At 41.6% G+C, this 15267-nt stretch overlaps 1 protein-coding gene across 1 annotated transcript; it reads right to left on the bottom strand.

Moving 5' to 3' along the window:
* Nucleotides 1-29: 29 nt before the first annotated feature.
* On the bottom strand, nucleotides 30-13099 carry ctsc (cathepsin C). Its single transcript, XM_077566739.1, has 8 exons — nucleotides 12593-13099; nucleotides 10914-11059; nucleotides 8469-8623; nucleotides 7130-7285; nucleotides 4780-4898; nucleotides 2669-2800; nucleotides 2237-2469; nucleotides 30-762 (listed from the first exon to the last, which is right to left on the bottom strand). The coding sequence occupies exons 1-8, from the start codon at nucleotides 12762-12764 to the stop codon at nucleotides 496-498; spliced, it is 1380 nt and encodes a 459-aa protein (XP_077422865.1). The 5' UTR covers nucleotides 12765-13099; the 3' UTR covers nucleotides 30-495.
* Nucleotides 13100-15267: the final 2168 nt, after the last annotated feature.

Raw genomic sequence — 15267 nt, 5'->3', positions numbered from 1 at the left:
TTTTTTACAGACAGCCTCAGAGAGACGTGTTAATTATGATCTCCCTTTATTATTATTATAAAAGGTACACATACAGTAAATGGTTTAAAAATGATTCATGGACAAATTGGACATTAGCACATCCAATGTGATTCCCTGAGACAAATAAGACCCTGACAAGCAGATATTAAAAACTCACTTGAACATTCCCTTTACACAATTAAAGCCTTGCATCTGTAGGTACAACCCACACTAAAAATGCACAACCAGTGAGGAAAAAGCGATTGGATTGTAAAAACATCCCATGCATTTTTAAAATCATAACCAACTTCTGAAGGAGTTGCTCACACAACTGAAACTAAAATTAACCAGCATACTTGTGATTTCCATTTAATACTGTTAAGTTATTAAATGTTCAACCTACACATGCACTAAAAAACAATGAATGGCTTTGATAATGGAGCTTGAATGAGAGAGCTCACTTCAGTGCATCCTAAAAAAAATATTTAAAAGCCTCTAGAGTTTGGGGATGGGCTTGGCTGCCACGGCGATGCTCTCGATGGAACACTCGTCGCTTCCGCGGCGGATTCGGAAGTATCCGCCCTCTCCCCAGCTGGTGCCCCAGCTATTCTTGACAAGCCAGTACTTCTGGCCAGTCATGTGACAGCGGCCATAACCCACCAGCAGAACGGCGTGGTTGGTCAGCTCGAAGGGGTTGAAGGAGTCCGAGATGCCCGTGTGGTGGTAGATGCCCTCCTTGTAGTGCATGAAGTCTGGGTACACCTGCAAAGAATGTGTTGATGCATAAGAGCTCCGCATCTTAGTCCAGTGGAGAGAAGTTACATTCTTATTACCACAGAACAGCAGCACACCAATAGGGGCGATATTAGCCCTTTTCAAATGGGTAAAAATCAGAGGGGGTTATCTAAGTATTTTTGCTCATTTTTCCCCACATGAACACATTGGAACATAAGATAAAGAAACATTCAAACAAACATTAAAAGACCAATATCACGGTATTTTAAGCCCTGCCACAGTTAACTAGAGGCATATATATGATTTTAGCTTACCTTTAGCCGCGCTGTAATTTCTTGAAATATGAGTTATTTTGCTGGCTATTTTTCTAACCCGTAAGTTATACTGCATTTGAGGAAGGTGGGAATCTCCCAGTTCTGACTTCAAAGAGTTTAAAGTGAATGTAAACAAAAAACATGGCTGATTCCGATAAATTGCTTGTTGTTCTGGGTACAGTCAGTCAAAATCATGTTGGGTTCTGTAAAGTTACTTTTTTTCAATAACTAAATTAATGTTATGAATAAATAAATAACTATTCTTAGAATCATGTGAATTATGTTTTGCCATTCATGGTCTTTCTACGGGGTTCGCCATTGTCAAGAGACGTCAGATTTCGAAGTCTGGGTCCTTTTTTTCCCCCCGACTTCACAACTCGGATTACCGGGTTCAAGGTGGCTTTCCCGTGCATACTTCCTGGTATGAATTCGGAAAAGTCAGAATTCCCACCTTCTTCGAATGCAGCAATAAGACACCTGATTCACCGGATGTGGGTGCCAAACCCCATTCATAACGTCGTCTTTTCCAGCTGCTAGTGTTAAGAAATGATCAGGCCAAGCGGCGAGCTAGCAACAACTCTTTAATGCCAATTTGGAACAGTTACCGTCGGTCGTAACCACGCCAAAACTGCAACACACCAATGGAGCGTAGTTTACGAAAAGTCTCATGTTGCCTTCTTGGCGCCTCCAGACCATGGGAAACCACAGAACCAGCGAACCACACACAAGGGTTGCTACAATACTGTGAAGCTTCACATTATCAAAACAAAGGTGAGCTGCAATCTTTAAACATTATTGATGTTGATGTTGTCAGTCATTTTCTTGAGTTGGGAGGGGCTGGTGCTTGGACAGCAATAATGAGCAAGCATATTTATCCCTTGTTACATTTTACATGGGCTATTTTGCTTTAAATTCATTTAGACTAAAATGATCATTTGTTTAAAAATTTCATAATGTGTTTGAAAATCAAGAGTACGTTTTCAGGTGTCAGCAACAATAGGCCTAACTAAAAGCACATGAGTTATCACTTCATTATACAAGACCGCAGTTGTGTTACTCTTCCATTGCCTATTGTGACAGTAAACCTGTGCCTGCTCAGCATCATGTGCAATGCAATCCCATTCCATATCCTCTGGCTCTCAATTAATGAACACTGTACTTGGAAAGAGAACAAAAATGGTTCATACCTCAAAGGCCACCGCCATAGGGCCATTCTGGACCAGTTCCAGCATCATGGCAGCCTCACTGCAGCCGCCATAAAATCCTCCCACATAACTGTACTCTGCTACATAAGTGCGGCCACATTTTTTAGGGATGCCGCAGGGAGTGTTCTTTCCAACATACGGGAAACAGGACTCATCCACAAGACCGAAGTCCTGCACGTACTTTCCAATCAGGTATGGAAATCCACCATCACAACCTGAAACATCAGAGGAAGAAATAATTGAGGCCTTAGTTGGGTCAAAGATGTGGCGTTTAATACAATCTAACTTCATCTGCTTGTGTCCACAATACCAATTTCAAGACCTTAGGTTTAGCAATAACAAACATATTGTTGCAGTGCTACTTTATGTTAGGCCATTCTATTTTGTAACATGCCTGTGAAACAGTTCCCATACCTTGGGAAAATTCAGAGCAGGAGACCACTTGTTGAGGGCTGAGTATGGGAGCCTCGCTGTTGTTGGTTAGGATTCGGATGCGAGCCTCTAACATTCCCATGGAGGCGAAGGAGTAGCAACTACCGCATGAGGCTGAAAAAAAAAAAAAGAAGTTATTTTAGAACAAAAACCTCTGTATAAATTAGTCAAATGAGCCTTTAAAGTGGAAGTCAACTGTAATATTAATCACAATAGTTTTTAGGTTTCCATCCACCCATTTTTATTTTAATTTTCAAGAAATGCGAACATAAAACTGAATGGAAACGCTACAAATTCGAAAACGGGCCAAAAAATTCGCCAAAAAGTTTTTACGCTTAGAGGGGGTGCATTTTGAAGCGTATCTAAAAAAGGAGAATGCTGATTTGGGCTAGGAAAACTGGTTTTGCGAATAAGCGCTGGCAAGACCGAATACACGTCGCACATTTTGAGCGGATATTACGTCACACGTACGTTTGGAATCCCAAAGCAATGTCGGACGAAACGGAAATATTTTTGGAATTAATTAAAGAAGCGAATATTAAAGCGATACAAGACTTATAACTCATTTTCCAGTATTGGATTAATCATTGTGTATAAAGAATAAAAGTGCAAATATCTCTGGCATTTTGTTCCCTGAATTTTCTTTTAAACCGATTAAGTATCAAAATAAGAACATACCGTTGTGAACGCCATTATCCTGGTCACGTGATCGTGATGATGTATAGCGTGCGTAAACGAGAGCCGCTTTCGTTCATTTCAATGGGAGTTTGCTCAGGTAATGGGCAAGAGAAAGACCGTCTTCTATCCCAATTCCTGCGCCAATTCTGATCAGTCATTCCGTGTGGAGGTCGGGCGGTGGGGAGTAGCCACTCTTAATGTGGGCTAGCGTGTAGCATGGCCTAGCAGAGTAAAAGTTACCGTCCAGGTTAGGGACCGTCCACAAATTACATTTCTCGAGTGAACAATGTCAATGGTGACTTGACTGATAATTTGCGCCTCTGTAACATGCAACTTGCAGACGCTCCTCAACTTCTACTTGCTACGCTATGAGCCGATCGGATGAATGAGTCGCCCAGTTTCATTTTATTTTTGCTTTCCTTTAATGCTATTTTAGATGGAAAAAAGCAAAGAAAGGCTACGGTTTATCAACAATTACAAAAGAAAAGTCATACGACGTCATTGCACGGTGCAGTCGCTTCCTTGTCTTCTTCTTCTTTTAAAATACAGGAGGATCATATCTCTATGGTGCATACCGCCACCTACAGCGGCGGAGTCTTTTCTCAATAGTCGCAAAAGAAGAACAGATGGAAACGGGCATAAGTTGCATGTCCGTTTTGCACATTTTCAGTAAATGCGCTTAAAAAAAAATTTGGGGGGATGGAAACCTGAGTTATGTCATGTTTAGACATATTATTGTCAACATTTTTTTTGAAGTTGACACATTTTTATATGGCATATAGCAAGAAATGACTATACATTTTAGTGATATTAATCACAGTAAAAACTGGACAATACCCATAATTCTTCATGATAAAATAGTTTGCAGTAAAAAATAAAAGTCAAAGCAATCTCTGCAGTGACACGCAACACCAAAAAGAGGATGTGAAGAAACATTGGCTTTGCTTTGTGAATCGAAGCAAACCGTGAATGAGCATCCACCTGACTTTACCGGCTTGAGCGCCGCAGTACGACACAGTAGCTTAGGGGGCTTCTAGTCAAACACTCCAGCCCTCTCCAGATCCTAAAGCACAGCCCTGCAGAGTTGCTCTCAGAAACGCCAACTACTCAGCACGCTTAATCCCTCCACTCACACACCAGGCTGTGCAGAAACACAAGAGCGCATCCAGACGAGTCGGGCCTGCCAGGAGGGAGGCGAGCAAGCTGCTGCTCAGCGTCTGCTGCTAGCCATGCTGTGCACGTCTACGTGCAAGATTTCCACCAAACATATCTTCTCCTAGTTCCTTTTTCCAGAGTTGTGCTAACTGAACATGATTTTAGTCATATTTTGAACACAAATTATGTACAGCACATGGATAGAATTGAAAAGAAATGAGCATAGAAGGTGACCGACCGTACGTTGACTAAGAGTTCACCTTGGTTTCGCACAGGGCTGACAAAGTTGATGCCATCTACGTTCCTCCAGTCCCAGCGCTCTGGTAGAGCTGCTGCCAACTTAGCTACTTGGGCTGTCACAGGCGTAGGGCGAACATGGCTGAAACACAGCAAAAAAGATACTGTATAAAAATACAAGGAGTCCCAAAAGCCACGATACGATTCCTTTTCTTTTTTTTAATTATCAGGTATTATTTAGATAGACGTATTGAGTATTTGACATCTTATGATTAGCAGTTTTTCTAAGCATATCATTCCCTTAATCATAACCACATGGCAAGAAGTTTTTCTTCAGCTGGAGCTCAGTGCAAGTTAGAGAGGCTAAATGGTTGTCACACTGCCCCAACGTGGAGTATACATGGCAAGTTTAATCGGAACAGGATCTGTTCTTGATGGATGCCTGCTACTTCCACTCCTGTTGAAAACACCAAACCTCTTGAACAGCACAAAGCCAAAAAAAAGACTATTTGGAGGGCTGCACTGGAACTCAGCATCAACAATAGCTTGCCTCGACTCAGCGGATGCTTCGGAGAGTGATAAATATTTACCCGTACCGACTTCGGGCAGTTAAGCCCCATAATCGTCCACTTCAAGTGCCAGCTCTAGAAATTGAGTGTTTTTAATAATTGGGGGTTGTCGCAGGCCTTCTCTTATGTAGTCTGTCAAGAACAGATCCATTTTTGAGACACTTTTGGTGTTGAACTACAATTGGAGACAGAAAAACTTATTGCCAGACGGAAATTCTGCACTTGTGCTCCAATGTCAGTGGAGGGGAAATGGCATGCTTACAAAAACTCTAAAGCTGTAAAGAAAAAAGGAAGCGTATACAGCGATCAGAACTAAGCGAGATCTCTCTCTTTGGTCTCTTGAGGTCTCCCTGATTTGTTGGAATTTAGATGTCTCTGGGGTTGGTGAAGGACTCTGGTTGGTGGCCTGGTGGGTGGTGTCTGGTCGGTGCTGGATTTCACTTTCCTTTCTTTTCTTTGGTCCTTTCTCGGGTTTCCTGACGGCCTCACGACTCTGACTGGAAGTGTTCGGTTTAGGGAAACGGTATGGGATTTTTTTTATTTTTTATAGGTTTTAGGTGAACTAATGAATGAACGCACGCACGCACGCACATACACATATTCACCCACATACAAAAAAAAATATATATATATAAAAAAAAATAGGAGAGCAATGATGATGACATGTCAAATCGGTAAAATTAGCGAATGAACAATACTGAGCTGTCCAGAAAAAAAAAAAAGAACTAAGAGAGATAACAAAACAAAAAAACTATCACAACGTTAAATCAAAAACAATGTAGCTTGCCGAGATGTGGCAGTTAATTGTTGAATACAGTCTCAATAATAAAACATTAACATCTACACCTGCCGAAAAATAATAAAAGGTATTTACTCTTACCTGAATCAAGCTGAATCTAAAGTAAGACATTTTTTCATGCACTATAGGAAAATCCTAATTACTTGTATTATTTGAACTGTAAATTTCATGTACATTTTACATAATCATTTTTATTTATGTATATTAGTTGTTCAGAATTAATTCTTCATACACAAATGTCAACTTTTTATGGTGATTGGCATTGGCATTGCATACAAATATTATTATTATTATTATTATTAATTATGTGTGATTTACTGTTTTTGTCATTAATTCAATAAGGAATTTCACAATGGATTTTTTCTCAACACATATCCACGCACATGATGCGTGGTGGGCGGCGTGGTAAAATGGTCGTCTCCCAACCCAAGAGGTTGTGGGTTCGATCCCATGCCATTGTGACTACGTCGAAGTATCCTTGAGCAAGATACTGAACCCCGAGTTGTTCTTGATGCTGCGTCCTCAGTAGGTGAATAAGTAGTTGAATGCAAAACGCTTTGAGGGCCTTCCAAGGTGGAAAAGAGCTATATAAATGAAGTACCAACATATCTACATACATACACCCTCTATCAATTTCCCGCGCTATTCATCTACTTTCAGGCCCCCCCTTCCTCCACGCATGGTGGCTCGGTGGTGATATGGGTTTGAACCCTAAGTGGGTAGACAGTGCAGGCACGTTATCATGTGCCCCCCACTTTTTTTCTTTTTTTTTAACTTTGAGCACCTACCCTCCAAAGGTCACTGCACGCCCCTGGAGAACCACACCAAAATTGTTATCCCTGTTACCAGTCTTGTGCCATGACAAAACAGCATGGTGAGATGGATTTATTTTTTATTTTTTTTATTATTATTTAGTGTTAATCCCATTTTGGAAAGTAATCATCAAATACTGCATAATCGGTGCTGGCTGTTTTTCAACTATATGTGAAAGGAGTAAAAACTCACACAGGAATGCGGGAGGCGGGTCCTCCTGCTCTGTAGTGCAGGTCCTGCAGTGAGTACATCTCATATTCTGGGTAGGACACAGCTTTCCAAGAGTTCTGTGCTGAGTTTATGGACGCAATGACGCCCCGGTTTGGTGTAAATGGCCTGTTGTGGAGCCTGAGGTGATGAGACAAATGTCAGGCTCTCATGTGAAACAAAGCAACAACACAAAAGTCATATGGTCATCTGAGGCTCGATTGTGTCATTTGATCATATCTTGAGTTTAAAGCACTTTTGATATTGCAGCAGATAACTATCTCATACAAAACCTCTACAAAGTCAAACTCGCCAGTTGTCCATGAGACAAAAAAAAATCCATATTCCCCTCACAAGAATGCACATGAATGCACTAATATTGCCAAATGGAAAAGTACTTCTGATGTACTGTACAACAATACACAGCATCACACACTTGATGATTTTATGCAATCTTTACAGATCTGCTGCAAATTCTCCGAAAGAAATCTTACATTAATCATGCTTTGAGATGCATCATCAGGCCGCGAGGAAGACTTCAAATGTAGTTGAACAATAAGCTGAACATTTACTGACATTTGGGAAGGAGAAAAAAAAGCTTTCTCTAAATTTTGCCATCAGTGTTTAAAAGTAAAGGGACCTTTTGTATATAGTCGAACAATGTGGCGTGGAACAAAACTTATCATGAGTTAAAGATCTAACTAGTGGTAAGAAAATCATTATTTTTGTGTCATGCTGCCATTACATTTGACAGCAGTCTCTTGAAGACACAAAAACAAAATTAATTAAAATAAAAGAGATCAAGGCAATGATTATCCTATGCCACGGGTCACCAACGCGTCGCCCTGAAGGACCTCATGAGAGAATGGCAAATACCAGTGATGGGAAATTGTGACTTCCTAGGAATGTTGTCAGAGATGTATAGAAATAAATTCCATATTGATATTTATCTGTTTTCTAAATATTGTGAGAAATATCAGGGTCAGTCTTCACGTAAATGAATATCATTAATTATTAATAACAGCATATAATAATAACATTATAAAATGCCATTTGAGAAAATGTGCTATTTCAGAAGTGTGCATCAAAACTGGTTGCCTTTTACATTCATCAGTACCCAAGATGTAATGTAGCTCTCAGCTTCAAAAAGCATGGTGAACCCTGTCCGATGCAGTTACTGATATTAAGGAGCTTAGATTTCCATAACTTGTGCTCAAAGTGGCATTAAAACCTGATATCATTACACTGTGCAAGTGGTCATAATGTTGTAGCGAGTTGTTGTAGGTTTCAGTGCTCTTTGTAGTTTTGTAAAAGTATCATTTACCTGGAGCTCAAGACTAGATTATTGTAAACTTGCGGTGGTACTGGTTTCATTTTCTTCCCGACAAAGCACCCCCAGTTGTTGCCCAGGACATCATGCACCCATCCTGGTAGGGTATGGTCACAATAGCTGGTCACCTCCGGGCCCTCTTCAGTGTACTAAAAGAGAAGAAAACGTTGCACATAAACATTTCATCAAGACAGATTTGGGGAAATCATATAAAATGTGGCTAAGGATTTATGAAAACAAAATGTATTTTTAAGACCAAAGGGACCATTAGCAGACAAGGAGGAAGTTGAACAATCACATGGGTTTTGAAGCCAGAGGGAACCCATGCATCATGTGTCATGTGAGAGAAAGCACAAACAATAATGTTTTGTCAAGTGGCTGAAGCTAAATGATAAGGATGAACATATTTCACGAATAGCATATTGGAGAAGACAAGGTTGAACCTTGAGGAATCAGGACATTTTTTAAGAACTATTTGGCTATATAATATTTTAATCTAAATCTGGTTACTTAATTCTGCCTGTTAGCGAGAGCCACCACATCGCAATAAATTGCTGTTTCTGTATTTGGCAATTTGTAACTAATGGTTGTGTTTTGATAGTCAGGAACCCAGTTGCTGCCAGCAGGATCGAGCAGACTACATCAAACGACACCTTAACCACCAAATCCTCAAGATTCACCTCCAATGGGCACTAAGGGTTAATATTGGGATTCACTGCATGCCAGTGGGTTAATTCGATAGGTGCTGTCCCCCCCTGGCTGGGCGTGGGCAGCTCTGCCCCTCTGTTGGCTGCTGGGTGGCGGCTGCGTCTTGGCCGTTCCCTGGGTCTCTTGGGGGGTGCTGCGTTGCGGGGCTCTCCCTGGTGCTCGGGGCGGCGCCGCCCCGGCGCGGTCCGTCGCTCTGGGCCCGGCGACGCGGTTCGGGGCCTGTGGGCCGCCGGGGTGCCCCGTGGTTCCCTCTCCCCTCCTAGCTCCTCCCCCTTGCTGCCTCTCCCTCCTCACCTCTCCCCGCCCGTCCTCTGCTTCCCTGTCCCTTCTCCCTCATAACCCTTCCTCCTCCTCTCCCCCTCTCTCCCCCTTGCCCTTCTTGTCGTCTCCTTCCCCCTCCCCTGGGCTGGGGGCTCCATCCGTGGCCCGGGTCTCGGGGCTCCGGGGCCGGGCAGGTGGGCAGGTTGGTGTTGTGCCCGCCCCGCTCCGGTGAACCGCCTGGCACCTCGGGCGGGCCCCAGTATCCGGGGGGCAAGCCCTATCGTGGGTGGGGTTTTGGTGGGCGGGTGCGCCTCCTGCCCCGCCCGGTTGGGGGGGGGCTGGTCGCTCCTCTTAATTCACTGCACTAGTTTTGCACAATACACTTTGTTTATAGACATATAGGGCACATAACAAGGGGTGGGGGGGTGTCTGGGGGTTTGGGGGCCTGGGGGCGGCTGGGGCTGGGTTGGGGTGGATGGGGGGTCGTGGGGGGAGCGGGGGCTGTGGATCGGTGGGGTGCCTGGCGGGCCTGCAGTGCCCCGTCCTGCTGCGTTGGGTTGGGGGCGCGGGCCGTGTCGGGGTGGGGGGCGATCCTGCTCCTGGGTTTGCTCTCCAGCCGGTGGCCCCTGCGGAGCCCGGGGGTTGTCCCTTGGTGCTGCCGTGGCCTGGGGGGCCCTGAGGTGTTGCGCTTGCTCTGTCCTGGCAGGGGTCGACGGCTCCCCTCTTTGTTGGAGGTTTTCATGCATGCCAGACCCACCACACCAGCATCTATCGAAACTCTTCTTCCTCTGGTCGTTGAATCGGTGGAGGCTGGTGTCTGTGGATCTCACTCTGCTTCGTCTGTCCTTCCTTCCTTTTCTCAGTCTCTCCTTTGGTATCTTGAGGTCTCCCTGATTTGTTGGAATTTGGATGTTTCTGGGGTTGGTGAAGGACTCTGGTTGGTGGCCCGGTGGGTGGTGTCTGGTCGGTGCTGGATTTCACTTTCCTTTCTTTTCTTTGGTCCTTCCTCGCGTCTCCTGAAGGCCTCACGGCCCTAGCTGGGTTCTGAAGTGTTCGGTTTAGGTGAACGGTATGGTTCACGGTAGGTTTTAGGTGAACTAATGAATACACAATCACACGCACGCACACACGCATATGCACATACACAAACAAAATAGCAATGATGATGACATGTCAAATCGGTAAAATTACCAAATGAACAATACTGAGCTCTCCAGAAAAAAAAAGAAGAACTATTCGGCTGAATTTACACTTCGGATGACACAAATCCAAATTCACATGTGTCTGGCATTGTAATGACACAGCATAAAAATATAAATAAAAAACATGAAATCAGATATACTCAGATCGGCATCAGGCCTTTTGCAAATGTAGACTTCAGTTTAAGATACGGATTGATTCTACCCCATCAATGTGAGCTTGACAACATCATAAATTATTCATTCATAATAACAAAAGTGCTTCTTTTACCTTGAAAAATGCAAACCATTTATAGCCGTTGATGACTACTTCAAAACCCTGGTTATAGATTAGGGTGAAGAAGCCGCTGTTTCCCAGCTCGTCTTTGGCCACAGACAGCTTCTCAAGGGTCACTGTCACCGTGCTATCACTTGTGGCTGAAAAACACAAGGACAAGTGTCTTGCAGGCTAGTCGACACCATCACCTTGACTTGTGACACGGGGTACACCCTGGACTGTACTAGTGTCTTTTTTCTATTCCAGCTCTATATCAATCTTTTGACTTTCATTTACTACGTTGCACCTTGCGTTTGTGTACGTCTGTATCAAAGTGACTGTGTGTAGGATTTAGTGCCACCTAGTGGTGACCTAATAATCCATTCATTTAAATAAACCCTTTATTAAAATCAATGTGGAAAAAAAAAGGTTCTATCACACCAACGCATGTTTTTTAATATAATTGTAGGTCTAGTAATTACTAATTATATTACATAAGTTGTGCTGTGTTTTACAGGAGGCTTTGCAGGACCAACTTTTTGAAGGGGAAGAACTTCACGAACGTAGCCTCTGTGGTGCTTCCAACTAATGTCGGACCCAATGGGTCGACCGCCGCTTTCCTTCCACTAGGGCTGCTCGATTATGAAGAAAATATTAATCACGATTAATTTGGTAATAATTGAAATCACGATTAGGACGATCATTTGTTTTTGGGTGGAAAACAAGACAAAATTTAAACTAAAAAAATATTAAGACAAATACATTTCTTTGAAACACTATAATTATGCGTTGTTTTTTTTGACCAAACAAGGTTAAATTAGTTATTTTTAAAATAAAAGTTTTACTTGTAGCAAAAGTTTTAGTGTCAGCCAGGATCCTTTCTGGGATGATAAAAACGGCCAATTGTCATTGCACTTTGGCATTGCAAATGTGAAGGATAATTGATTGTTTTGATTTCATTTGGACAGAATGTTTACTGATAAAGGCTACTTTTATCACTATTCCATGGAGGTCTCAGAGAAAGTGGGTGTGCGTTAGACTACAAATATCTAAACAATGTGGGCTTTCTATCAGGCTGACATATAAATCAAGAAAAGCAAAGGGATGAAATCACAATTTCAACTGCCACTTCAATCTTCCATTGTACAAGTTTTGCCAGTATTATTGATTGGGGTGACAAATGTTAAACATTCAATGAGATTTTATATTGCCTGAAGACCAAAGCTTTTGGTGCCCTAATATTTTTGCACAGTCCTAAATACATTTAAAAAAAATATTGGAAGTGAAATGTTTTGCGTTCTAAAATGTTTAAAACTTACAAAATTACAATTTTATTTTATCAAAAGTATTCTTATTAGTATTCTTACAGTAATACTCATTTTGAATTAATACAAATAAAACGAATTTAAAGTTGTTTTGCTATCACCGATTATTTCACAGCTTTTTATTGATGTTTTAAGTTTTTTGCTATAACATTGTTTCAGTTACGGTATTTTATGCAGGTATCACTGAGGAAAACGAGAATACTTGATGAAAGAGTCACACGATGTTCCTATTTGCACCCCGTTATTATTCGCAGTTAGCCTACAGCATTGACGTGCTTCCCAGACTGAAAAGAAGCACGTCGACAGTTGTAACTCATCGTCCCTCTGGTGAACGTACTGTCAATAATTCGGCCAAAACTGAGAATGCACCTTTAGCAGAGCAGTTGACGGTCTTGTCGTGGCCCCCACTGGACACTTGGAACACCCAAGTCCCGAGCAGGTCCTCGTAGGTACAGTTGGCCGGGGTGTCCCCCCGACACACCTCGGTACAAATCATGAGCACACACGCCAGGACGACACTCAACCTCATCTTGACACACATACAAAGTTGAGCAAGTTGACTTCTTCCTGCTCCACTTGAATTTACAGCACGACCTAATTTTAGTAGAGCATAACTTTTTCACAATGCAAAAACAAAGACCATAACCTCAACGTCCAAGATGAACGTCAGTATATGTGCACGGAAGTAGCTAACAGCAAGCCAGTTTAGACACCAAAAGTGCTATATAAAAAGAATTTCTGCTTCTTCTTCTTCTTTTTAATTATCGTTGAATAATAAACTTGTAAATGGAGAGTGAATCGTTTGTCTTGTCTTGTTCAGTTCGTTTATTATTTTATTTTTAGATAGATTCGAGTTGCTGGAGCTGCAGAAATTCCGAGTAAGAAAGTAATGATCTTGTTTCCAAAATGCTCTTTGTATCAGCGTTTGCTTTCGTTTTTCGCCGTCACGTGACCATCAATTTTGCGCAGGCGCACAGATGATACTACGACTGGCTGTTTTGACAGATTTATTAAAGTAACTACTTCCCAAAACATGCATGGTAGGTTAATTGAAGACTCTAACTTGTCTGTAAATGTGAATGTCAGTGTAAATGTTTGTTTGTCAGAATTTGTCCTAGGTTGACTGGCGACGATTTCAGGGTGCCTCTCGGCCAAAGTTAGCTGAGAAAGAGAAAAAGAGCTGAATGAATTTGGATGTGGATCTCTAAAAACGTTTGCCAATGAAATGTTAATGTGCAAAGACACAAACCATAGTATGTAGCCTATTAAAATACATAGGTTTACACAAAAATCACGCAAGGTATACATCACACAAAGGTATACGTGGGTATGGATTGTATGGTGTATTATATTCGGGCATTTACTAAAGAAATTTGAATATGGCCAGTACTGTATATCTAACATAAAAAAGGGATACAATTATTATTATTATTATTAATTTCTTGACCAATCAATGGTGCGGTCATACTAAGTGATATTTACAGGCAATAATTTGGGCTCATATTTAATGTGATGTGCAATCATAAGGGGGTACACGTGTATTGTAATTTAGTTAAAAAAAAAAAAAGCTTGCGTAAGCAGGCCAGGAGCAAATCACCCTATTGATTTATTCTAAAAACTGATTACACGTATTCCTGCTAGTGCTGAAGAGTAATATTTTAGAGATAAGAGTGTTCATGAGAGAACGCAAGCAGTTTTTGATCTCCATCCTAACTATGTACTCTTATAAGGGTGACTCATCTCTTTTACACAATAAGCACTCATCTGAAGACATATGAGTCATATAGTCTTGATTCATTACACTGTGAACTGTGGATGTTTCTCTAAATTAGGATTTGGAAAGTATGTAAGCGAATGGACTTGTATGCACATTTGCTGTTTATAACATGATGATGTTGTAAATGTGAACAAAACAAGAGAGCGCACGACTCACCTGGAGCCAGACGGGTTTCTTCTTGTCCTTCCCTCATTCACTTTTTACACCTTCTGTCATGGGGCTTACGTATCTCTCCACTGCACACACTGGGTTTTGATTAAATTCTTGCATCAGTGAACCTTTCGTCCCTGTGTGTGTGTACAGCGTGAGGTCACACAGTCATTCCTCCATCAGTGTAGTTCCTGCTAACTTTTTAGTGTCTTCCAATATGGCTGGCACCTCATCTATAAAACTGTCAAATCATCGCTACATGTTGAAGATTTGCATTGACACAAAATTAAAGTGTGAATGAATGTGCATTCGCTCCAGATAGATGAAAAGTGAAGTCAGAGATTTCTTTCAAATTACATTATACATCTTTGAAGTCCCGAAAGCAAAGACTACCTACTGCATGTAGTACTTGATTGTGAAGGTATAGCATTAAACTGTTTTCATGTCAGTTAGCCTGCTTTTTTTTCTTTTCAATTTGTTTATAGAGTAGCTAAAATGGCATCAAGTGTCTCACTTGAGCATCCAGTTTGAGATGATCCTCCCATCGGCCTATTTTTACCATTACAGCACAATTAGTCTGTTAGCCATGAAAAAAAACAAAAAAAAAACAGCTTGGTGTCTTTATTTAAATGCCCAAGCGAGGAAGTGATGAGGAGCCTTTGAAGCCAGTTAGCTCGCAAGCTAGTTGGAGGCTAGCGTCTCTCATTGCACGCAGCAGACAAGCTTCTGTGCTGCGTTTGAAAGTCCCATGTAGAATAGTTTCCCAAAAGTCATACAAATCATAAATTTCAGTCAAAGGTTGTTCACCATCTTATAAAAGGCACTGCGTGGGTTTAACTTTAGATGTTCCACTATATATTGAAGCCATGTGCATCATCGTTTGCAGAGAAAATTAATTTCTGAAACAATGATAGAATCCATTCAATAATCTATCATTGTGTGTTTGTCCTGCTTTAGTTCTACTTGACAAAGTGATGCCAGTAGAGAGAATGTTAGTGTTTGTACTTTGTACTACTCTACAGTATGGATACCAAAATCCGTTAGCACCGCAATGGTGAAAAGCAATTTCATTTCATGAGCACGTGGGAGCAGCCACTTCACTCTTGTGTTATGTCCT

Source organism: Vanacampus margaritifer, chromosome 5 (assembly GCF_051991255.1).
Source record: "Vanacampus margaritifer isolate UIUO_Vmar chromosome 5, RoL_Vmar_1.0, whole genome shotgun sequence".
Taxonomy (NCBI): domain Eukaryota; kingdom Metazoa; phylum Chordata; class Actinopteri; order Syngnathiformes; family Syngnathidae; genus Vanacampus; species Vanacampus margaritifer.
The sequence above is the reverse complement of the archived record's forward strand: the minus strand, read 5'-3'. Positions and strand labels throughout refer to the sequence as shown.